This window comes from Xenopus tropicalis, chromosome 7, assembly GCF_000004195.4.
Source record: "Xenopus tropicalis strain Nigerian chromosome 7, UCB_Xtro_10.0, whole genome shotgun sequence".
NCBI classification, from domain to species: Eukaryota; Metazoa; Chordata; class Amphibia; order Anura; family Pipidae; genus Xenopus; species Xenopus tropicalis.
Window position 1 is genome coordinate 59677402 of NC_030683.2, and position 26716 is coordinate 59704117.

The 26716-nt window shown below is 41.1% G+C and overlaps 1 protein-coding gene across 1 annotated transcript; it reads left to right on the plus strand.

Moving 5' to 3' along the window:
• The first annotated feature begins 8684 nt into the window (after positions 1 to 8684).
• Positions 8685 to 18536, plus strand: LOC105947782. Its single transcript, XM_031906342.1, has 3 exons — positions 8685 to 8913; positions 9084 to 14479; positions 14653 to 18536. Exon 2 carries the CDS (start codon positions 10106 to 10108, stop codon positions 12164 to 12166), a length of 2061 nt encoding a protein of 686 aa, XP_031762202.1. The 5' UTR covers positions 8685 to 8913; positions 9084 to 10105; the 3' UTR covers positions 12167 to 14479; positions 14653 to 18536.
• Positions 18537 to 26716: the final 8180 nt, after the last annotated feature.

A 26716-nucleotide genomic window follows, 5' to 3' on the forward strand; every position in this document is an offset into this window, starting at 1 on the left:
AGTATTGATTCTGTACGCTATGATTTTGCCGAGTAGTTTAATATCTGTGTTCAAAACTGAGATGGGTCTATAATTCTTAACATCTAATAGATCTGAGTTAGGTTTAGGTATGGCTGAAATTTTAGCTTGGAGGGACTCCTGTCTTAGTGTGCCTCCAGACTTAAGGCTATTTAACATTGCAGTAAGATGTGGGGTAAGTTCCTTAGAAAATTTTTTATAGTATATATTGGGTAACCCATTTATACCGGGAGCGGTACCCGATTTGAGATTCCTGATAGCATTAGTTACTTCTTCAGCTGTGATCTCTTGTTCAGTTAAAGCCAATTGTTCTTGGGAAAGTTTGGGGAGGTTAAAGTCATGAAAAAATTTATCATATGTGTTACGGGATATGGGCGCTGGATTGGTATACAATTTTTGGTAAAATGAAGCAAACTCGTTTGCTATCTTAAGGGGGTTCCCTGTTTGGGTGCCCTGAGCTGTCCGTATGCGGTGGATGGAGGGAAAGGAATCCTGATTATTTAGTTTACGTGCTAAGGACCTACCCGGTTTATCTAAGGTGTAAAATAGTTTATGTTTGGCCCATCTAAGTTTCTTTTCGGCTGCTGTTGTCAACAGTAGGTCTAATTCTTTTTGGAGTTGAGATATTTGGGGCTGATAATCTACCAGGGGTTCTTCCATTTGCTTAAGAACCAATTGGTCTAAGGATTGAGAAAGAAGCTGAATTGCTTTTTCTCTCATCTTTTTCCGCTGGGAACCGATTTGGATAAATTGTCCCCTAATCACTGGTTTACGGGCTTCCCACAGTGTTGAGGCCGTGAGCCCAGACTGGGAGTTTTCGGAGAAATATTGTGGCAGACCCTTTTTGATACTTTCTGTTATTTCAGGAAAGCTTAATAATGATTCATTTAGCCTCCAGAATCTGACTCTTGGGCGTTCATGAAGTTGGGATAACGAGGTTAAAATGGGGCAGTGATCTGACCAACTGATATTTAGCATTCTAGAAGAGTAGAGCAATGGAACGAGAGAAGGAGAAAGAAATACATGATCTATTCTTGAGGAAACTTTATGGGGGGCAGAATAGTGAGAAAATTGTTTAACCTCTGGATTTTTTTCCCTCCATGCATCTATTAAGGAGAAAGAATTAAGGAGCTCACTAAAGGACCGAGTTGCCTTGAGAGCACTAGGGGATGTTTGTTTACCAGATAGTGACAAACGGTCAAGTCTGTCGTTCCAAACTAAATTGGAATCCCCACAAAGTATTAATGGGCCTTGTTGGTTACTATAAAAGTCAAATAATTTTGAAAAAAATTCGACCTGGTCAATATTAGGAGTATAGTATGTTACTATGGTTAGCGGGGAGTCTCCTATGCAAACATTTGCAATTATGTAGCGACCTTCAGGATCTATAAGCGTTTTATCAATTGTCACCGCTAAAGCGGTATGAAAAAATATACCAACCCCTTTAGTTTTAGTAGAGCTCGTAGAGAGTATGAACCTCGAAAATTTCTTATGAAAGTACTTAGGAAATGAAGTATGGGAAAAATGCGTTTCCTGGAGGCATATCACATCAGCTTGTAAAGAGTTGAAAAAGGTAAAGGCCTTAGTTCTTTTGATTGGTGAGTTAAAGCCTTGGACATTTAGGCTAAGGATTTTAAAGGCCATGGTGATAAGTTGGTGTTAGTGCCTCCAGGGATTGCCCACAGCCGACCCTACATACATATATACATCTATAAAAACTTAGCTTAACCCGTCTAAACAAAACAAAATAACCCTAAATAAAACATTGTACCATAGGTACAAATAATACAATTGTGAGTCCCGGTAAAAACCTATGAAACCCCTGTCAGGGGAGACTTTGGAATACCGAATAGGGGGAGACACATGATCCGGCCTGCACTTATGTAGCCTAAGTCAATATCCCCAGTAGTGCTTATGCACAGGAGGAAGGAAAAGAAAAAAAAAAAAAGGGGGGGGACCGTGGCCATATATAATAATTTCCTATAGAACCTGTAACGTAGTAGGCGTATTTCAAATTCTAACGAACAAAAAGTACCTATGTAAGTGTCCCAATGGAGAATACTTGTATGGCCGGCATGGCCTCAATTTTGTATATATCCAAATGCGAAAAGGAAGGGGAACTTAATAAGAAAAAAAAAAGGAGGGGGGAATAAAAAATAAAAATTAACTGTGCTTCTGGATGATTACTGGCGGTCTAACTTTGTAGAATGTCACGGTGATGTCCGAGTTTATGCTAGGCCTCAGTAAGCTCTGGATCTAACTTTATTCCATAGTGGAGTCAGATGTGGTTGCAACGCTGTCGAAGGTGGCGAGTCTCGGGGGCCATGAGATATAATTCCCAGTTTTGCGAGTAGATCTTGGCCTTCCTCCAGGGTAGCTACTGTGTGTTGCCTGTTGTTGTGGTTAAAGGCCAAGCGAAATGGGAAAAGCCAACGGTATTGAATATTTTGCTGCTGTAGTATCTTGCAGATCGGCCCTATAGCTCTTCTTTTTTGTAGTGTAGTAGGAGATAGGTCCGCATAGATTTGGTAAGGATGATCCTGAAAAACTAAATTGGTAGCTTTCCTAGCCGCCATCAAGACCGCCACCTGGGTCTGGTGAAAGTGTAAACGTAATATAATGTCCCTGGGTGGGTCGTCTGGCCGTCTGGGCTGCAGGGTGCGATGAACCCTGTCCATCTCCAATCTAGCCGTGGGGATTTCGGGGACCAGGGCCTGAAGCAGGTTCTGTATAGTGGCTGGCAAATCTATAATGGTTTCAGGTAGGCCTCTAATTCTCACATTATTGCGCCTAGACCTGTTGTCTGCGTCTTCGATTTTGTCCATGGCCTCTTTTAGCTGGGCCTGTAGTGTACTGATATCTTGTTCATGAGAGTCAATGACCGTTATAATATCATCTATTTTAGCTTCAGTATCGGCAATACGCGTGCCCAGATCCGCATCTTGTTTAGCAAGGTCTGAAGATATCTTAGTTGCTATTACATCTAGCTCTTGTTGCAGCATAATTTTAAATTTACTTAAAGGAACAGTAACACCAAAAAATGAAAGTGTATAAAAGTAACTAAAATATAATGTGCTGCTGCCCTGCACTGGTAAAAGTTGTGTGTTTACTTCAGAAGGTCTACTATAATTTATATAAATAAGCTGCTATGTAGCCATGGAGGCAGCCATTCAAAGGAGAAAAGGCACAGGCACATAGCAGATAACAGATAAAACACTATTGTATTCTACAGAGCTTATCTGTTATCTGCTATGTAACCTGTGCCTTTTCTCCTTTTTTCCAGCTTGAATGGCTGCCCCCATGGCTACACAGCAGCTTATTATATAAATTATAGTAGTGTTACTGTTGCAAACACACCAGTTTTACCAGTGCTGGGCAACAGTGCATTATATTTTTATTACTTTAAAGCTCTTTCATTTTTTGGTGTTACTGTTCCTTTAATAGTACCTCGTCCGAAGACCCAGACTGTTCTCCCTGTAGAGGCGAACTACCTGATGTATCGTCGAATAAGCTGCCTTGCGAGGCCATCTGTGTAAGGTCTGGAGATGATGCTGAGGCTTCAGGCCTATTGAGGTACGCAGTTACCGGCCGATTGCCCGTGGGTGGAGTTACATAGTTACATAGGGTTGAAAAAAGACCTGTGTCCATCAAGTTCAACCCATCCAAGTAAACCCAGCACACCTAACCCACACCTACCAATCTATACTCACATACATAAACTATAAATACAACCACTAGTACTAACTGTAGATATTAGTATCACAATAGCCTTGGATATTCTGATTGATCAAGAACTCATCCAGGCCCCTCTTAAAGGCATTAACAGAATCTGCCATTACCACATCACTAGGAAGGGCATTCCATAACCTCACTGCCCTCACCGTGAAAAACCACCTACGCTGCTTCAAATGGAAGCTCCGTTCCTCTAATCTAAAGGGGTGACCTCTGGTGCGTTGATTGTTTTTATGGGAAAAAAGAACATCCCCCAACTGCCTATAATCCCCTCTAATGTACTTGTACAGAGTAATCATGTCCCCTCGCAAGCGCCTCTTTTCCAGAGAAAACAACCCCAACCTCGACAGTCTAACCTCATAGTTTAAATCTTCCATCCCCTTAACCAGTTTAGTTGCACGTCTCTGCACTCTCTCCAGCTCATTAATATCCTTCTTAAGGACTGGAGCCCAAAACTGCACTGCATACTCAAGGTGAGGCCTTACCAGGGACCTATAAAGGGGCAAAATTATGTTCTCATCCCTTGAGTCAATGCCCTTTTTTATACAAGACAGCACTTTATTTGCTTTAGTAGCCACAGAATGACACTGCCTGGAATTAGACAACTTGTTATCAACAAAAACCCCTAGATCCTAGTTGCAGTTGCTTTAGTCCATTTATGTCTGTTGCGACGGGATCTCTGAGAGGCCATATGCTGTCCCCAGTCGTTAACAAAGCCGTGGATAGACAGGAACAGCCAGGCTAAGGGGATATTTAGCGACCGTTCGCTATTAAGTGCAAGGGCGGTGCAGAGCCAACTCAAGGTGCGACCATCTTGCTTGGCTCGCGCATGCGCTCTCCCCGGCTAAAGAACAATATTTACTGATATATATATTTCAGTTTGCCAAGATTCTTTAATAGTTCACTTCACATAATATAAACTATCTGGTTGGTAAAGTGTTCATTTTGGGGGTATAGTTTTTATTTTATTTAATATTTAATAAAAAAATTATGGATGTTGGTACAAAACAGCGAATCTACCTCTAAATATTTTGATACTGTTCCTCTATTTGCATATAGAGGAGGTAAAAACTTGGGTAATGTTTTCATATCTACCAACATGAGAGCCCCGCTAGCCCCAAAACAACGCTTAGGAACACTACAAAATAATACATTCCCTTGCTTGTCTTGTCAGAACTGTAACATTATTAAAAGTTCCCCACATCAATCATCCCTCACAAGGCTTTAATATTGAAATAATTTACATTTACTTTACATGTCTTCCTAAGAACATGATTCATCTTCTTAAATGCTCTATGGACTAGCCTATGTGGGGCAAACTTACAGACAAATACGTTTGCATCAAAAAGTTCCACTAACATTAGTAGACACTTTTCTGAATTCAGACATAATGTCTGCCAATGACATTGGCAAATCCTGGAACAAGTGATAGTCTCTGAGGGTGATAATACACATTATTGCAGAGAGAGCTGTTTTGGATTATAAAGTTAAAGGAAAACTTTCAAGAGAAAACATGTTTTTTCAAAATGCATCAGTTTATAGAACTTCTCCAGCAAAATCCTGCATTGAAATCTGCTTTTCAAAAGCTCCCTGATGCCTGTATTTTTGAAAGTATGAGGTCTGGCTACATGGGAGTAGCAGAAATATGGGAGTAGCAGTTACATGGGAGTAGCAGAAACAATTGTTATAAGTTAATAAGTTATCTGAAAGCAGTTCTGAAGTTTAGTCCTTCTGAAAGCTCAGACTCAGGCACAATGCACTGAGATGGCTTTAAGTACAACATTTTAAATGGTAGACCAAATTATTTGCTATGTAAAACAGTGTGATTTAAAAATAAAATGTACACCATAAAAATCATGACAGAATCCCTTCAAATACTTCTGATAAGGGGCTTAATGAGGATGTTAACTAATGCTTTCTGTGAGTTTGTATTATATCACTAAAGATTGGTTGTTTTTTGCAAATAGAGAAAAGTAAAGCAGGTTAGAATAAGTCGGGCTATTATATGTAAACAAAAAAAAAAAAAACATCAGGTAACAATGGACCTCCTTTCATGCTTTTTGGGTACAAGATAACAGTGCCCATAGAATGTTGCATGACATAATCACACTTGGCGCGAAATTCAGTTAAAAAGTTAAAAGCCTGCCAGTGACCTGGGTTCAATGCCCATATATAGAACTTATATAGAACTTCATTGTGGAATTACCTCCCTCTAAAGGAAAAACTGTGATCTGGGTGGTAATTGACTGCTTGCATTTCATTCCCGTCATATTTTTTGTCTCCATTGATTCCCAGGGGAAATTGTTTCTGATAGAGGTTTTCAATTTATTTCCTAATTGCGGCACTCTCTGTGTAAAGCTCTTGGCATCACTCTTCAATTTTCGGAGACTTACGGTTCAGCACTTGGAGGTTCAGGGGATAAAGCTCCTATTTCCTGCAGGTCAAAAATCTGCAATAAAAAGTCTACATACAAAGTTTTTCCCTTACCTTTACCCTGAGGTGAAAAAGAAGCTGAGGCAGTGACTGGCAGACTTTTAACAGATTTTCCGTCAAGTTTGCAATATTTGTAACAGTCTGCTGACATTGTTTTAAATGGCCCCTGCTTAAAAGCTATGGCAACGGCCCAAATGTGGGCACACAGAGCGGATTGGATGTTCGCTTTTGTGTTTTCCAGGCGATAAGTTTTATCGCACATTTTTTTGCGTTAAAATAGACGTGACAATTAGCGCGCGATTCACTACATTATTACCATGTGCGTTAAGTCGCATATCACGTGTTAAATTTCGCACTACCACATGCGTTAATTTGCGCGCAGAAGTGAATACGAACGCATGATTCACAAACACTTATACGCGCTAAATATCGCATTAGTCTATGCGAAAATTAACACCTACTTGAGGCAGGCGATAATTATAGAAAAGTACAGTTAATGATTTTTGGCAATAAAATATGGACTTAGCAGTGTTATTTATTCAAGTATGTGTTGCCCCTAGAGTGATGCAGCCTCCAGTTTGCAGGGAAATGGCCATTTTTAATACAGTAATTTTACGAAAGTATTGGCAGGTATGGCTAACATGGCGTGCGTTTATTTGCATAATATTCGCTACTATAGCAGTGAATATTTAGTCGCCATAATATTCGCTACTATAGCGGTGAATATTTAGTCGCCATAATAGTCGCTACTATAGCTGTGAATATTTAGTCGCACAAAAACATTACTAGGTATATTTTGGCGACACGTGGTGACACGCGCGACTTGTGGCCATTTTGTCACGACTTTGTAATCTCGTGACATGCGCGACTTGCGGCCATTTTGTGTCATAGAGCCTGCTGTCACACACTGAGCGACATCATGCCTGGGGTTTCTGAGCTGCTAGAGAGGGAGAGGTGCTACATAGTCCGCTATTTCCTGCGTTCAGGATATGACAGGCTGCCGCTGGGGCCCATAGGGGTCCATGAGAGGAAGAGGGCAATCCTGTGCGACCTAATAGACAGGTTGCGCAAAAGGTTTGCCCTTGAAATGGACCTCCGCCTGCTCCAGCAGATATGGTCGGACCTGAAGCGCAGGAATTTCGACCTAATAGCGGAAATCACTGAAGGTAATTATTGTACTTTAATATGCTTTTACAGAATTACGTTTATTAAAAGATTTAGCAAGTAATTTGAACTAAAAGTACAAATGTAAGAAATGTGTATTCTATATATATATATATATATATATATATAAATGGAGTAAATGTCAGCACTCAAAGGATTTTCATAACTGGTCAAAGAAGTCATCAAGGCTGGTATATTGCAAAGGTGAGTATTTATTACCAACGTTTCAGTCCTCACTGGGACTTTCATCAGGAAATACCCCCAGTCCCAGTGAGGACTGAAACGTTGGTAATAAATACTCACCTTTGCAATATACCAGCCTTGATGACTTCTTTGACCAGTTATGAAAATCCTTTGAGTGCTGACATTTACTCCATTTGAAGATTTCTCTGCTCTAGCACCAAGGTATAGATATATTTTTTGGAGTGCTTCCCATTTTGGACTCTATATATATATATATATATATATATATATATATATATATATATATATATATATATATATAATCCAAGAAGTGACGGCACTCTCAGGAATTTTCACACAGGAGTCAAGTTTCAAAAAATAGAGTGAAGATTTATTTGACCGACGTTTCAGTTCATACTGGAACTTTCATCAGGGATTCACTGATGAAAGTTCCAGTATGAACTGAAACGTCGGTCAAATAAATCTTCACTCTATTTTTTGAAACTTGACTCCTGTGTGAAAATTCCTGAGAGTGCCGTCACTTCTTGGATATATATAATCTTTTCTGCACCCAGGTATCGTCGATTGCTTATGGTGTGCAGCTTCTAGCTTTCCACATTTATATATATATATATATATATATATATATATATATATATATATAAAATGTAGAGTAGGTCGGCACTCACGATAATGCAAAAAATGAACGCCTGGGTGCAGTCCTCAATACGTAGACAATCGATCAAAAGATGGGCCGCTCCACACAGGACACAGGATCACAAAATTCAATAGTTTATTGAAGAATAGTGAAGAACTGACGTTTTCGGCTACTCCTGTAGCCTTTATCAAAGTTAACACACACATAAAAAACTAGACTTAAATACCCAGTGTGGCGGGAAACACAGGATTGTGACGTGAACATGACGTGCATTACACTGCTATTTACAAGTTATATACATCAAAGTGAAGAACAACAAAGTATGAAACGAAATTACCATGTATAAAGTACAAATAAATTAATATACAAGAAATATTCATTGTTGTTTCATTTATGTTGGTATAATAAATATTGGTCATAATAAATGTCCGTAGGCATTTCATGTGGCGATGGTTGGCCATATGCATAATATTGTGTGTACTTAATGTGCTGTCAGGACAGATATATGTCTTTTCATTTGATTATAGGTATGAGCAGTCCTTCAGCTCCATCTACTGGACACCTGTAGATATTCCCTGGTGTTAGTTATTTGTTTAATAAAGTTAGCTATTGACCTTTGATGTCATAACTCCAGGTCACAGGAAGTAGGTGTTTCCAGCCTGTGCAGTTTATCTCACGTGCTTTCAGCTTTCTCCATGCTAAACAGGCCCTATGCAGCATTGTTGGTGAGTGTAATACAGTTTTACTTGCTTAATATACTCAGCTTCTGCATCTGAGAGAGAGAGAGGTTTGTTTCTGTTTGATAGCAGATTTATTACATCTGTGTAATGTATATGTATGTATATTGTTTCATCAGCAGAGACACTTATACCCTTTTTATTTGTATGTATTTCAGTTTTACCCTTTCATCTTCAAATACTCATTAAACAAGTTAACAACTTACACAGTGTGGTGTTTTGAAGAAGGGTTATCTGCCTGTCAATCTTACTTCAGACAGTGAGCAGGACAGAACAGTAGACAACGCCACGCATAGCTGATGCAATACAGCACAGTAAAACAACAGCCGGTATCAAGAGGCCCACACGCAGAGTGGATTAGCAAGTACCACAGAGATACAGTACAGCTTCAGTTAACATAGTACCACGTGCTAACTCTTATCAAGATTAGACAGCAAGATGTCTGAACGATCAATCAAGAACAGATCTAGGGTGTCACATTCATCCAGACTCTCAAACCGCTCCCAGGTATCTGACGCTGCGCTTTTCCGCGCAGAAGCTGCCGCTGCACTAGCTCAACTCACATTTACTGGGAAGGAAACAGAGCTAAAATTAGAGAAGACACGCTTAGAAGCTTCAATAGAGATTCTTAACTTACATAAGACCGTGGCAATCGCAAATGCCAAAGCAGATGCATTAGATGCAGCTCTTGACACTACAGAACAAGCAAGTCAGAAATTCACTATGCAGCCTGATGTAAAACCAGAAACTGCTATGCAACGTACCAAAGAATATGTGCTGGAACATTCACAGGAGTACAGTCCATCAATGCCAAGCCTAGAAAAGCTTAGTGAGTACAGAGACAGTGATGTTATCCCATCATTTGAGCAAAATCATAGTATACCTCTCCAGAACATTCCCTTACAATGTGACTACATCTCACCACCAGATGGTGCTCTGTTACAAGAACAAAAGGATTTCAAACAATTGTATCCTGTTAATGTGAAAACTCCTGCAGCCCGAGACTATAATGACATTCAGTGGACTTCACCTGTTACTAATAAATACAGCTATCCTCCTGTTACACGGCCAGGGGTTCCTGATAGAGACAGTCATTCTCCAGAGGGATCATACCAGCACACACCAAATGTGAAGCCAGCGCTCCCTATTAAGCCTGATTCAAACCAACTTAGTGAGATTTATGGCGCGCAGAGAAATGATAACATCAGGTCTTGTTCAGTTTGATGACAAACCAGAAAACTACAGGGCTTGGAAGGCGTCATTTAAAAATGCTATAGAAGACCTTCATCTTTCATACAAAGAAGAAACAGATCTCCTAGTGAAGTGGCTAGGTCCAGAGTCCAGCAGACAAGTAAAAGGCATTCGGGCAGTATATGTCAATGATTCTTGTAAAGGACTACAGATGTCATGGCAAAGGTTGAACGAAGATTATGGAGCTCCAGAGAAGATAGAAAAATCCCTGTGGGACAGGATTGACAACTTTGGGAATATCTTTGAAAGAGATTGCAGCAAGAAACTTAGAGAATTCAATGATCTGGTAATAGAACTGTTGGCAGCAAAAAATGAAGGATGCTTTCTAGGACTAGGTAATCTTGATTCCGCCAGAGGAATAGAAGACCTTGTAAAAAAGCTGCCAGATTCTCTAAAAAGGAAATGGGCATCCCATGGGACCAAGTACAAGGAAATACATAATGTACTATTCCCGCCATTCTCTTATTTCGTGCAATTTATCTCTCAACAAGCAAAGATGTACAATGACCCAGGTTTTGCTCAGACGTTCCAGACCTTTGGTGACAACAAGCCAGAGAAATACCGCTACAAGAACACCCCTCAGAGAAGCTCCATCAGGGTGCACAAGACCGAAGTATCTCAAGCTACAGGAAACTCTTCTGCTTTCACTGATGCTAAGACCATGGACATAACAAAAGGATGTCCGATTCATCACAAACCTCATCCTCTGTACAAATGCCGAGGCTTCAGAAGTAAGTCCCTTGATGAGAGAAAGACTTTCTTAAAACAAAACGATATTTGTTACCGTTGCTGTGCCTCCAATGCACACCTTGCGAAAGACTGTGACAAACCAGTTAGCTGCACGGAGTGCAACAGTGACAGACACGTGTCTGCTCTTCATCCTGGTCCTGCACCATGGTCAGTCAGGCCGCCAGAAGGGAGTGATCATGGCGGGGAGGGAAAGGACAACGGTGCAGAGGCTACAGTAACTACAACATGTACCGAAGTGTGTGGAGGAGATCTTCGAGACAGATCGTGCTCTAAAATCTGTCTAGTCAGTGTCTATCCTACAGGACAAAAGAACAGAGCAATCAAACTTTATGCTATTCTAGATGACCAAAGTAATAGGTCCCTGGTCAGGTCAGAGTTCTTTGAAATCTTCGGGTCAAAAGGCCAGCAGTTTCCATATTCTCTCAGAACCTGTGCAGGGGTGATTAACACTTCAGGAAGGAGAGCGCAAGGGTTTGAACTACAGTCTCTTGATGGCAAAACCACAATCTCATTACCCACACTCATTGAATGTAATGAGATACCGAACGACCGGACGGAGATCCCAACCCCTGAGGTGGCTCTTCATCACAAACATCTAAAGTCACTTGCTAGTGAGATACCCAAACTTGATCCATCAGCATCTATCCTTATGCTGTTAGGAAGAGACATAATTAGGGTCCATAAAGTGAGGCAACAGATCAACGGACCACATAACGCTCCTTATGCACACAGATTAGATACAGGATGGGTCATAGTGGGCAATGTATGCCTGAAAGGAGTCCATAGACCAGACTTAGTACACTGTCTTTACACCAGAACCTCAGAAGAGAGCTGCAGATCCCTCTTTCCACCTTGTCCATACTTCTACAATGTGAGGGAAAACTATGACATGAATGTATGTGTAACCATGCAATCCTCAGTGTCTATGTACAAATCCTCTTGCAAAGAGTTTGAGGATCATGTAAGCCACAGTATCTTTCAGAGAACAACAGAAGATGAGACGTTTGCTCCTTCTCTGGAAGATCTTGCCTTTATGAAAACAATGAACGAGGGTTTCTACAGAGCAGAAGACAGTAGTTGGGTAGCTCCTTTACCCTTCAAACCACAAAGAAAGCAGCTACCAAATAACAAAGAACAAGTCTTGCAACGTTTCAGGTCCTTACAGAGGTCTTTTAAAGTAAAACCTGAGATGAGACAGCATTTCTTTGCATTTATGGGAAAGGTTGTGGGGTATCCCTGAATGACATTCTGTTGAAAGGCCCAGACCTAAATAATAACCTCCTTGGTGTGTTGTTATGCTTTCGCAAGGACACCATTGCATTCATGGCTGATATCCAACAGATGTTCCACTGTTTTCTAGTTAGACCTGAAGACAGAAATTACTTAAGGTTCTTCTGGCACAAAGACAACGACCCTGCACAAGACATCATAGAATGGAGAATGAAAGTACATATCTTTGGTAACAAACCTTCTCCAGCAGTGGCCATATATGGTCTTAAACAAGCAGCTTGTCAGGAAGAAAAGGAGTTTGGTACAGACGCTAAAAGATTTGTGAAAAAAGACTTTTACGTGGATGATGGTCTGAAGTCAGTACCCACTGCAGCTGAAGCCATTGACCTCTTGAACAGAACCAGGAAAATGCTAGCATGTTCAAATCTCCGCTTACATAAGATAGCATCAAATAGCAGTGATGTAATGGCTGCTTTTCCTTCTGAAGATCACGCAACAGACTTAAAAGATCTCAATTTCAATGATGATGATTTACCCATGCAAAGAAGCTTAGGCATCTGCTGGGATCTTAAAAGCGATTCCCTGACATTCCAGGTGTCATCAGAGAAAAGACCCTTCACACGAAGAGGAGTCCTCTCTACAATAAACAGTTTGTATGACCCTTTGGGGATAGCTGCACCAGTAACCATTCAAGGGAAAGCTCTTCTTCGTGATCTCACCTCGGAGACTCAAGATTGGGATGCACCCCTACCTGAAGGTAAGAGACTGTCATGGGAAGATTGGAAAGAGTCCCTTCACCAGTTGAAGCACATACAGGTAACTAGACCCTATGTATCCGTTTCTTGTTCAAATGCCAAATACAAAGAACTTTGTGTGTTTTCAGATGCCTCCACGCAAGCAATTGCAGCAGTGGCCTACTTAAAGGCGATAGATTCTGAAAGTCAGGTCCACATAGGTTTTGTGCTAGGAAAAGCTAAATTAGCTCCATGTCCGGAACTTACAGTCCTACGACTTGAACTCTGTGCAGCAGTCCTCGCAGTAGATATAGCTGAATTCATAACAAAAGAAATCGACACAAATATAGACTCTGTCAGCTACTTCACAGACAGCAGAATAGTTTTAGGCTACATTTGCAATGAAAAAAGAAGATTTTATGTCTTTGTTAGCAACAGAGTTCAGCGAATAAGAAGATCCTCTCTCCCTGAACAATGGCACTATGTGTCAACAGAGAGCAATCCAGCTGATCTGGCCACAAGATCTGTATCAGCAGCACACCTGAAAGATACTATGTGGTTCACAGGTCCACCCTTCTTGAGTCATTCTCACCACTCCACTTGAAACTAGAGACTGAAACCTTTACATTAGTGGATCCGGCTCAAGATACAGAGATTCGTCCACAAGTTACAACCTTGAGTACAACATCCAAAGATAAAGAACTAGGGTCTGAACGTTTTTGCAGGTTCTCTAGCTGGAATACTTTGACTAGAGCATTAGCACGCCTCATTCATGTAGCTCATCTGTTCAAACAAAAAGGAGACAGCCAACTTGATCATTGTAAGGGCTGGCACCTTTGCAGAGAACTAAACTTGGTGCATGACTTTAAGAAAGCTAGATCAGTCATCATACAGTATGTTCAAAAAGAGACTTTTGCAAAAGAAATACAGAGCATTGTAGAAAAGGAAGGCATGCCAAATGATAGTCCTCTCAGAGCATTGGACCCTTTCATAGATGAAAATAGACTACTGAGAGTAGGTGGTCGCTTGAGAAATGCAGACCTAGGACCAGAGGAGAGAAATCCAATTATTGTGCCTGGTCATCACTACATAGCTACCCTCATTGCTCATCACTATCACATCCAGTCAACAAACCAAGAGGAATGAATGGCCTATGGGTGGTGTAACAAAGACTTTCCCTGATAAAGATGGCAAAGTTCGCAAAGTGGAAATAAAGATTGCCAGAGATGGGAGTTCTACATTATTCTTCAGACCAGTGACAGAGCTCATCCTTCTTCTTCAGTCTGAAGACCCTGCTCCCTGATTGGACTAGAATGATTGTGGTGATCTTACAGACACCAGGCGGGGAGTGTGCTGTCAGGACAGATATATGTCTTTTCATTTGATTATAGGTATGAGCAGTCCTTCAGCTCCATCTACTGGACACCTGTAGACATTCCCTGGTGTTAGTTATTTGTTTAATAAAGTTAGCTATTGACCTTTGATGTCATAACTCCAGGTCACAGGAAGTAGGTGTTTCCAGCCTGTGCAGTTTATCTCACGTGCTTTCAGCTTTCTCCATTCTAAACAGGCCCTATGCAGCATTGTTGGTGAGTGTAATACAGTTTTACTTGCTTAATATACTCAGCTTCTGCATCTGAGAGAGAGAGGTTTGTTTCTGTTTGATAGCAGATTTATTACATCTGTGTAATGTATATGTATGTATATTGTTTCATCAGCAGAGACACTTATACCCTTTTTATTTGTATGTACTGTATTTCAGTTTTACCCTTTCATCTTCAAATACTCATTAAACAAGTTAACAACTTACACAGTGTGGTGTTTTGAAGAAGGGTTATCTGCCTGTCAATCTTACTTCAGACAGTGAGCAGGACAGAACAGTAGACAACACCACGCATAGCTGATGCAATACAGCACACTTAAAGTTCATTTTCTGCTAAGATCTTATAGTATATGGCTTGAAAAATTACAACTGCAACTCTCACACTACACATCTGAACTCCATAAATTCAAGAAGCAGAAAGTACAGACTGTTGCCATTGACTACCAAAGTAGAAGGGTATACAGGGGGCTGACTGGGGGGGAAACAGGGGCCCAATTTGACCCAGCTAAACCCCAGAGGTCCACTCACCGATTTCAGTTAGACTCATCCCCCTACACAACCCATTCCTCTGACAGTGATACCTCCAGAAGGGGGAGGGGGAGGGGGCGACCTCTCTATACTCGGACCTTTGACCCTACCCTCTCTATTAGTGATTTTGGTTCTCCTTCCACCCCAGAACCCCCCACCACTTTTTTAGGACAACCCACCCCTTCCGGAAACAGGGGCACCCACATAAGAGAAGGGGTGGGCGGCAACACAAGAGCCACACGGGCACTAAGATCTCAGAAAAAGTAATTTTTAATTTGAGCACACATACCCTCACTGAAGCAGAAATGAGCCTCCTGTCCAAAGGTTTGTCCTTTGTACCTTCTAATACAACACAACCACTAGACATACTCATAGATATTCACAGCTTCCAACGCACACTGAAACTTAAAGAACACTTTAGGATCCCCGGACAACAATCCACTAAGTTAAAAGCTCCGAGTACATTTGAACCCACGAACACACTTAAGTCCATAGAGGCATTCACACGGCTAATGGTGGATGAGACAAAGAAAATATACCCTCATTCTGGTTATTATCCAAACTTGAAGAGGAGTGAAAGAGAAGCAGTACATAGCCTAGCCAATAACCCTAACATAGTTATCAGACCAGCAGATAAGGGTGGTTCTATCATGATTCAAAAATATACAGATTACAGGGCCGAAATTGTCTGACAACTGACAGATATACATACATATCACCAATTACCTAGAGACCCGACAGTGGAGTTCAAAAAATAGATTGACGTTTTTTTACAGATGGGGCTAACCATGGGGACAATATCTGACGTTACCTTTAATTATTGAAGCCAAGATTTTCCAATATGCCCCATTTTATACACGCTACCCAAAATACACGAAAATATAACAACACCACCAGGTCGTCCGATTGTCAGTGCAAGAGGGTCTATCCTACAACCACTGGCCATATTCGTTGACCGTTACTTACAGCCCCTAGTATAGAATTCTCCCTCGTACATTAGGGACTCGGGTGACTTTCTTAACAAAAGTCCACTCCACTCCCCCTGAATGCCAGTTTGGCCACCATGCATGTCTCTTCCCTGTATACAGTTATCCCGACAACTGAGGGCCTTAACGTGGTAAGAGAAGCCCTCATAAGTAACCCGCAGACCACCAACCGAGTTTTTGATTCAACTTCTACAATTCTGTTTAACCCTCGATTACTTTAAGTTTGAAAAATCATATTTCCTCCAGCTGAGTGGCACCAGCATGGGGTCCAACGTCGCACCCTCATTTGCTAATTTATTTATGACCTACTACGAACAGACCTACATCCTTCCGAGGTATGGAGTTCACATTCATAAACTTTTTCGCTTTATTGACGATCTGTTTCTGATATGGACTGGTACTATGGGTGAATTTACACAGATGGTTGAAGAGCTAAATACATTACCTACGACGATTCGTTTTACAGCTGAACTAGATGCACAGAAAATCTCCTTCCTGGATTTGTCACTCACACTGGCCAACTCTACATTACACACCACCACATACCTGAAGGTAACGGATCGTAATACTCTATTGCATAATACTTCCTGCCACCCTCCACATTTATTGAAGAGTATTCCCTATTCACAAATGGTGAGGATGGTCAGAAACAACTCACACCCCACACAACTCAATAGACAACTTGATGAACTCATTGACCGGTTCTGTGAGAGAGGCTATGATCGCCATGACCTCCTCACTTGTAAAGACAGGGCGCTGTGCCTGAACCAACAAATCTTACTCCAAAAGAACACTTCAAACCGCACCAGCTCTAATGTGGACCAATTGACATTCTTAACCACATATACACCCGACAAGCAACCATTTATACAATCTATTTTCAACCACTGGTCTGTATTAGCAAAAGATAAAACCTTACCCCCTAGTTTCAGAATCCCCCCACGTATTGCATACAGACGCAGTAAGAGTCTGAGGGATTTACTAGTCAAAACAGACCCATCACACTGCTACCAGGCAGAAAAATCGTCCACCTGGCTACATACCACCAGACTGGGCTGCTATAAGTGCCCTTCATGCACTACTTGTGGGAACCTCATTACTGGGTCCAGTTTTAACCACCCACATACAGGCAAGACTATTCATATCAAGCACAGACTGACCTGCACATCTAAATTTATTATATACTTTATTAAATGTCCTTGTGGTTTATTCTACATCGGGAAGACCATCACTACTTTTCGTGACCGCATGGCCAATCATCGATCAGCTATTAGGTTGGCCCTTGACAGTGGAAAAGCAGATACTCCTCTTGCACATCATTTTCTGAAACATCAACACTCATTGGCCAGCCTGCGCAGTATGGTTATCGACCATGTCCCACAACCAACACGAGGTGGCAATCGAGAAAAACTATTACTTCAATTGAAACTCTGCTGGATCCACAGGTTAAATACATTGAATCCGATGGGTCTTAACGAATTGGTTTCGTATTCATCTTTTTACTTACCTTAAGGGTATTACTTTACATTAGGAATTAATGCAGTTGAAGGGAACATTTTCGGACTGTTGGTAGTGTGTCTAATACCAATTCCGTTTGGTTGTTATGAACTTGATTATTGAATATTGTTAACATTTTTGGTACCGTGTTTAATGTCTCTAGGAAAGAAAACAACACCTGCCTTGTGCCTTTTGATTTTTTATCCCTGAGGGGACTCAGAAGCAACAAATGTTGTCCCTTAGGTTTAATTTTACTTCTACTTTCGTACGTTTTATGTACTGTGCTTCACTTTGTCACACTGTATATACTTTGTCTCACTCTACTTGAGCTGATTGGGCTATTGTATCCATGCACGGTGAGGTGTTTTGTCCTATAGTATCCATGTTCTTTTCCCCCATATCCCTGACCAGGGTGTGTATATGACACCGTATGTAATAATGTTCTCAATAATATGTAAGATAATAAGATAATAATATATCTTTGAATTGGTTCACAGTTACCTCTTTAATGTTATTTTTTATTTTATTTTTGGGCAATGCAGTGCACTAAAACTTGGGAAGGACTTTTCCCCACAGAACCGATCAGGTGTTCTCCACTCCTAATTTTAGCAGTCGCAGATACTGTAAAGGAGGGACTCCTAGTTGACATCAGCATACATTTTGTGGGATCCAAAACCTGGCAAATATAATTTTGAATTACTAAAAGTAACCTAAACTCTTGACTCTTGCAGCCGCGGCGCTGTAAACTGAACTACACGGAACCTTCCCCCGTAGGGTTGTATAACTTTGGACTACGAAGGGTGTCCTAAACTCAGGGCCGGATTTCTAAACCAGCCGCCCCTAGGCTGCCCCCAGTCGCAAGCCCCCTCCCCCCGAGTGCGCATGCGCGAACAGGAGGGTTACGTGCGCATGCGCAATGTGCGAAGAGCGCGGGGGGGTAGGGTTGCGCGCACGCATGCGCGGTCGGCCAAAGTTGCATACGGAGCAGTGGGGAGAAGTCCCCATTGCTCCGTATGTGAACAAAAATTTTAAAAGATTTTAGTGCGGCAGGGCGGCATGCCGCCCTAGGCCCAGGCCTTTGTGGCCTCTCCACAAATCCGGGCCTGCCTAAACTCCTGACTCTGGCAGCCACAGTGCTGTAAAAGGAGTTTTACCGGACCTTCCCCCGTACAGCTGTATAATTTTGATTTATTATGGGCCTGCTAAACTCCTGTTTCTAGCAGCCGCAGCGCTGTAAAAGGAGCCACACCGGGATGCTGTATAAGGTATTACACCTCCCCCGTACGGCTATGTGAAATGTTAAACACAACAGAGCCTTATGTGATCGTAAGCAGACTCTCTCCAAAGGTCTCGGGGATGACTTATAGCTACGAACGGTTACCACTGCACCCTTTTACATGAAGTTTCTGGTGCACAGCATGTATATTTTACGATCTCTACAGCTGGCTTTATTCACCTCTCTGCCTATCTCCCATCTGGCGCGCTAAATTTTTGACAGCGACACCGAAGGTATTTCAACTACCTTCCTAATAAGTATACATTGGGCGAACTTACTATGGCAGCATATCTGATTGCATGCCGACACTCCATGGAACACGGAGTCTGTTGGTCTCAGGAACCACTACCCACAAGGTAACTAAACCTTCTCTGTCATATTGTTTCAATTAAGATTAATGTATGTTCATGATCCATACCCTGGTCTTGTTGATATGTGCACGTTTGTTAACTCTCTATCAAGTGTTATGTGTATTTACGGAACCTTGCTGTCTGGTTATTCCGTTGTTTCTTTAACGTATAAGACGCTATCTATTTGGTTTTTCTGAAATGTTATAAATTGTCGATGAATTCTTTTTTATTCTTTTGACTATAAGATCTTAGCAGAAAATGAACTTTAAGTACACACAATATTATGCATATGGCCAACAATCGCCACATGAAATGCGTACGGACATTTATTATGACCAATATTATACCAACATAAATGAAACAACAATGAATATTTCTTGTATATTAATTAATTTGTACTTTATACATGGTAATTTCGTTTGATACTTTGTTGTTCTTCACTTTGATGTATATAACTTGTAAATAGCAGTGTAATGCACGTCATGTTCACGTCACAATCCTGTGTTTCCCGCCACACTGGGTATTTAAGTCTAGTTTTTTATGTGTGTGTTAACTTTGATAAAGGCTACAGGAGTAGCCGATACGTCAGTTCTTCACTATTCTTCAATAAACTATTGAATTTTGTGATAACTCCTGTGTGGAGCGGCCCATCTTTTGATCGATTATATATATATATATATATATATATATATATATATATATATATATATATATGTATTTATGTATATATGCATGTTTTTTCAAAAACACACAAAGTTCACAATAAAGAGGGAATTTTAAATATGTTGTGGTATTTTGAAAAAAAATACATATACACACACACATATATATATATATATATATACACATCTATTTTCAAATACATATGCATAAATAAGTTTAAAGTGGGGGGAAGCAGCAGGGAGCAGCCCATAGTATGAGTCATTTGGGGAAGGACCACGAATGTTTTAGGGGGCCCTGGCTAACAATGTCCGTGTGTCCTTTGTATTGATGTGAGGGTTCACAGGGGGAGGGGCCAGTGGGAGGAGGGGGGCCCAAAAAATGTTGTTGTGAGAGGCCCCGTTATTTATGATGGTGGCCCTCTGTGTATGAATGTATATATATATATGTATAATAGATTTAAATAACATCTTGCAATACTATCTCACAGAACTTCAGCTGGATGTAGCGCCTCATCCAGAGGCCCAACCCCAGGCACCCAAGGCTCCAGAGGCCCCCGAGGCCCACCAGGCTCCAGAGGCCCCCGAGGCCCCAGCACCACCAGAGGCCCCCCGAGGCCCCAGCACCACCAGAGGCCCCCGAGGCCCCAGCGCCACCAGAGGCCCCCGAGGCCCCAGCACCACCAGAGGCTGAAGAGGCCCCAGAGGCTCCATCAGCCCCGGACACACCCCAGGCCCCGGAACTCCCCCCCTGGATTTCTCCCCCCAGGCCCCAGACTCTCCCCAGGCCCTTGAGTTCTCCCCCCAGGCCAAGCGCTGGGCACCAGGTCCTCCTGCGGATGAGGGACCCTCACAGACCAAAGATGTGGGGACCCAAACAACACCTGGGTGGACTGACCCCACTCTTCGGTCAATGCAGGAGGACCTGGATACCATCAAGGCCCAGTTGGCCCAGCTGCAGCGGGACATGGATGAACTCATGGGCAGCAAGCCCTAAGTTTTATTTTTTTTATTTTTATAGTATTTTTTAGTTTTCTACTTTTGAACTGGTTAATGTCTCATTATTTTGCCTTCCTTGATATATACTTTCATGTAGTTTCTCCTACATTCTTACATTTATCAGTAACAGCATCAATATGCTATATGGTTTAAATTTTTGCAAATATTCTGCCAATTTTGTCTTTAGCCCATTTTGCTGAATAGTAAAGTGTCAAGATCAGCGGGATTCGAACCCCACTTGGGGTGTTCCTGACGGCATGCATTTGCCTCTATAGCCACTGGAGGCATTTGGGCTCTGTCTGATTTTTTTTGGCCTCCTACTTTCTGTCTGCTCCCTTTCCTCCGCCCACCTCATTTACCTCATGTGTTTCCCATCTCCTAATCTTCACCCTTTATAAGCCTTTCCCTGACCATTGCCCCTTGCTTGGTCATTAATTGTCTCTCGTGACCCTGCCTTCGTGTTCCCTGTTCCTGTGTCTGTTCTTGTTCCCGCTGGTTCCAAGCTCCAGTTCCGTGTCCTGATCCTGCCTTCTGCCTTGTTCCTGAGTCCTTTCTAGTTCTGCCTTGATTTCCCGGTTTTGACCTTGGCCTGTCCTTGACTGCCGCTTGCCCTGACCTTTTGCCTGTTTTTGGATTCTGCCTCTGCCTGCCGTTCTACATTCAGTTTGTATATTCGTTGTGTGTTCGGTTACATCACTAAGTTTATTAAAGTTCTTCACTTTCAACATGGCCTCCGACACCAGTTTTGTGACTTATGGTTACACTCCGGGTTACCCAGTCTTCAGGCTCCCACCTTCCTGGTACTCCACAGCGTCTCCTCAGGGAGATCGTGACATAAAGCTTGCGTTAATTAGTACGTATCGTATTTTCTGGCAAGTGTGATAACTGCCAATCAAATGTTTTGTTGACAGAATAATTGCAATATTATATTTGTCCCTGTTTAACCCTTTAAACTGCCAGCCGAATTCGTCATTTCAGTTCCCCCCAGTGCCAGACGTTTTGTAAACATTCTGTGCTCTCTCAATGTAGGGGCTTTTACTGGGGGCAGGGTTAAGTATAGGTAGGCAAACTATATATTGTTTTTTTCAGGAGAACCTGAGCTTTCCAAATCTACCAAAATCCAAATCTGGAACAAGATTTAGAGCTTGAAATACAAAAAAAAAAAGAAAAAATGCTATTTTTCATGATATAAGGATTTCTACCAGAAACACATTTTATTTTATGGACAAAAATTCAACTGATTTGGAAAGCCTCATGTCTCCCGAACGTGCCAATACCTGATATGTATAGTTTTATTGAGACTTCTATAAATCAAAAACTCCCAGCAGTAAATTACTAAATTTTCAAGCATTACAGCAGAATACGGCATACTTTACATTCCAAAGCCAAAAAACCTGGAACATTAGGTTTACCCCAGGAAACCATACATTTTTGAAAACTACACATTCTGACGAATCCGAAATGGGTAACTATGTCTTCCAACTCCTAAGTACCAAACGGCAATGCTTTACTGAATTTAGCATTTTCTATAAAAAATTATGAAAATTCTAAAAAATCACCTTAAATCTTCCATTTTCAAGCACCTTATCTCCCACATAACATTAGGTACCAAGAAAACACACCCTAAATATGAAAGCAAGGGATCCACTGAACAGTTTGATGCCCATTGTGCATAGGATCACCGATGTATCTGGAATTTAGAAACCCCAAAAGGAAGTTAGTACATACAAATTGCCCAGGAGATCTCTTTAGCTACTGAAAATTCAACACATTTACTGCATTTTCTGTGGGGTAAAAACACAAAAAAATACATTGACCCCCCAAAACCATATATTTTTGGAAAGTACACATTCGGGCGAATTCAAAATTGGTACCCATGTCTTTCTGCTCCAAACTACAGAGTCGCAGTGCTTTCCCAAAATTGCTAGTTTTGGTGAAATACCTGAAAATCACATCAAATCTTCCACTTTCAAGCACCTTATCTCCCACATAACATTAGGTACCAAGAAAACACACCCTAAATATGAAAGCCAAGGGTACGCTGAACAGTTTGATGCCCATTGTGCATAGGATCAGCACTGTATCTGGCATTTAGAGACCCCATAAGGACGTCAGTGCATAGAGATTGCCCCAGAGGTCTCTTTAGCTACTGAAAATTCAACACGTTTACTGCATTTTCTGTGGGGTAAAAACACAAAAAAATTAATTGACCCCCCAAAACCATATATTTTTGGAAAGTACACTTTCGGGCGAATTCAAAATTGGTACCCATGTCTTTCTACTCCAAACTACTGAGTCGCAATTCTTTCCCAAAATTGCCAGTTTTGATGAAATACCTAAAAATCACATCAAATCTTCCACTTTCAAGCACCTTATCTCCCACATAACATTAGGTACCAAAAGAACACACCCTAAATATGAAAGCCAAGGGTCCGCTGAACAGTTTGATGCCCATTGTGCATAGGATCACCAATGTATCTGGCATTTAGAGACCCCATAAGGAAGTTAGTGCATACAAATTGCCCAGGAGATCTCTTTAGCTACTGAAAATTCAACACATTTACTGCATTTTCTGTGGGGTAAAAACACAAAAAAATACATTGACCCCCCAAAACCATATATTTTTGGAAAGTACACATTCGGGCATATTCAAAATTGGTACCCATGTCTTTCTACTCCCAACTACAGAGTCACAGTGCTTTCCAAAAATTGCTAGTTTTGGTGAAATACCTGAAAATCACATCAAATCTTCCACTTTCAAGCACCATATCTCCCACATAACATTAGGTACCAAGAAAACACACCCTAAATATGAAAGCCAAGGGTCCGCTGAACAGTTTGATGCCCATTGTGCATAGGATCAGCACAGTATCTGGCATTTAGAGACCCCATAAGGAATTTAGTGCATAGAGATTGCCCCAGAGGTCTCTTTAGCTACTGAAAATTCAACACGTTTACTGCATTTTCTGTGGGGTAAAAACACAAAAAAATACATTGACCCCCCAAAACCATATATTTTTGGAAAGTACACATTCGGGCAAATTCGAAATTGGTACCTATGTCTTTCTACTCCAAACTACAGTCGCAGTGCTTTCCCAAAATTGCTAGTTTTGGTGAAATACCTGAAAATCACATCAAATCTTCCACTTTCAAGCACCATATCTCCCACATAACATTAGGTACCAAGAAAACACACCCTAAATATGAAAGCCAAGGGTCCGCTGAACAGTTTGATGCCCATTGTGCATAGGATCAGCACTGTATCTGGCATTTAGAGACCCCATAAGGAAGTTAGTGCATAGAGATTGCCCCAGAGGTCTCTTTAGCTACTGAAAATTCAACACGTTTACTGCATTTTCTGTGGGGTAAAAACACAAAAAAATACATTGACCCCCCAAAACCATATATTTTTGGAAAGTACACATTCGGGCGAATTCAAAATTGGTACCCATGTCTTTCTACTCCAAACTACTGAGTCGCAGTGCTTTCCCAAAATTGCTAGTTTTGGTGAAATACCTGAAAATCACATCAAATCTTCCACTTTCAAGCACCTTATCTCCCACATAACATTAGGTACCAAGAAAACACACCCTAAATATGAAAGCCAAGGGTCCGCTGAACAGTTTGATGCCCATTGTGCATAGGATCAGCACAGTATCTGGCATTTAGAGACCCCATAAGGAATTTAGTGCATAGAGATTGCCCCAGAGGTCTCTTTAGCTACTGAAAATTCAACACGTTTACTGCATTTTCTGTGGGGTAAAAACACAAAAAAATACATTGACCCCCCAAAACCATATATTTTTGGAAAGTACACATTCGGGCAAATTCGAAATTGGTACCTATGTCTTTCTACTCCAAACTACAGTCGCAGTGCTTTCCCAAAATTGCTAGTTTTGGTGAAATACCTGAAAATCACATCAAATCTTCCACTTTCAAGCACCATATCTCCCACATAACATTAGGTACCAAGAAAACACACCCTAAATATGAAAGCCAAGGGTCCGCTGAACAGTTTGATGCCCATTGTGCATAGGATCAGCACTGTATCTGGCATTTAGAGACCCCATAAGGAAGTTAGTGCATAGAGATTGCCCCAGAGGTCTCTTTAGCTACTGAAAATTCAACACGTTTACTGCATTTTCTGTGGGGTAAAAACACAAAAAAATACATTGACCCCCCAAAACCATATATTTTTGGAAAGTACACATTCGGGCGAATTCAAAATTGGTACCCATGTCTTTCTACTCCAAACTTCTGAGTCGCAGTGCTTTCCCAAAATTGCTAGTTTTGGTGAAATACCTGAAAATCACATCAAATCTTCCACTTTCAAGCACCTTATCTCCCACATAACATTAGGTACCAAGAAAACACACCCTAAATATGAAAGCCAAGGGTACGCTGAACAGTTTGATGCCCATTGTGCATAGGATCAGCACTGTATCTGGCATTTAGAGACCCCATAAGGACGTCAGTGCATAGAGATTGCCCCAGAGGTCTCTTTAGCTACTGAAAATTCAACACGTTTACTGCATTTTCTGTGGGGTAAAAACACAAAAAAATACATTGACCCCCCAAAACCATATATTTTTGGAAAGTACACATTCGGGCAAATTCGAAATTGGTACCTATGTCTTTCTACTCCAAACTACAGAGCTTTCCAAAAATTGCTAGTTTTGGTGAAATACCTAAAAATCACATCAAATGTTCCACTTTCAAGCACCATATCTCCCACATAACATTAGGTACCAAGAAAACACACCCTAAATATGAAAGCCAAGGGTCCGCTGAACAGTTTGATGCCCATTGTGCATAGGATCAGCACTGTATCTAGCATTTAGAGACCCCATAAGGAAGTTAGTGCATACAAAGTGTATACACTTCAATATAAGCTACCGGCATGTGCATTATGCGGCATAAGACCCCCTAACAGTAATTAGACCCTAGAAAACTATACATTTTCCAAAAGTACACAATCTGACAAAACAAAAATGGGTAAATACATCTTTCTACTGCAAACTACAAAGCTATGCTAAACAGAACGATTTTTTTGACATTTCTGAAAATCATCACAAAGCTTGCATTTTACCCCATTATGTACCCCCACATTTTGTACTGTATCAACATAAAACATTCTAAATATGAACGCCAGGGGTCTACTGAACAGTTTGATGCCCTATATGCATAGATTTACCAAACTATGTGGTGTACAGGGGCACCCAAGTAAAAATAGTGCATATGAATTTTCACATAAGACGCTCCGGCTCATGCAGTTTTTGCACCCGGTATGTGTATTATACGGCATAAGACCCCCTAACAGTACAGAGACCCTAGAAAACCATATATTTTCCGAAAGTACACATTCTGACAAAACAAAAATGGGTAAATACATCTTTCTACTGCAAACTAACAAACTACAAAGCTATGCTAAACAGAACGGTTTTTATGACATTTCTGAAAATTATCACAAAGCTTGCATTTTACCCCATTATGTACCCCCACATTTTGTACCGTATCAACATAAAACATTCTAAATATGAACGCCAGGGGTCTACTGAACAGTTTGATGCGCTATATGCATAGATTTACCAAACTATGTGGGGTACAGGAGCACCCAAGTAAAAATAGTGCATATGAATTTTCACATAAGACGCTCCGGCTCATGCAGTTTTTGCACCCGGTATGTGTATTATGCGGCATAAGACCCCCTAACAGTACAGAGACCCTAGAAAACCATATATTTTCCGAAAGTACACATTCTGTCAAAACAAAAATGGGTAAATACATCTTTCTACTGGAAACTACCAAACTACAAAGCTATGCTAAACAGAACGGTTTTTATGACATTTCTGAAAATTATCACAAAGCTTGCATTTTACCCCATTATGTACCCCCACATTTTGTACCGTATCAACATAAAACATTCTA

Coding starts and splice junctions, on each gene's coding strand:
- LOC105947782 (XM_031906342.1), top strand. CDS start 10,106: ATGGCGCGCAGAGAAATGATAACATCAGGTCTTGTTCAGTTTGATGAC.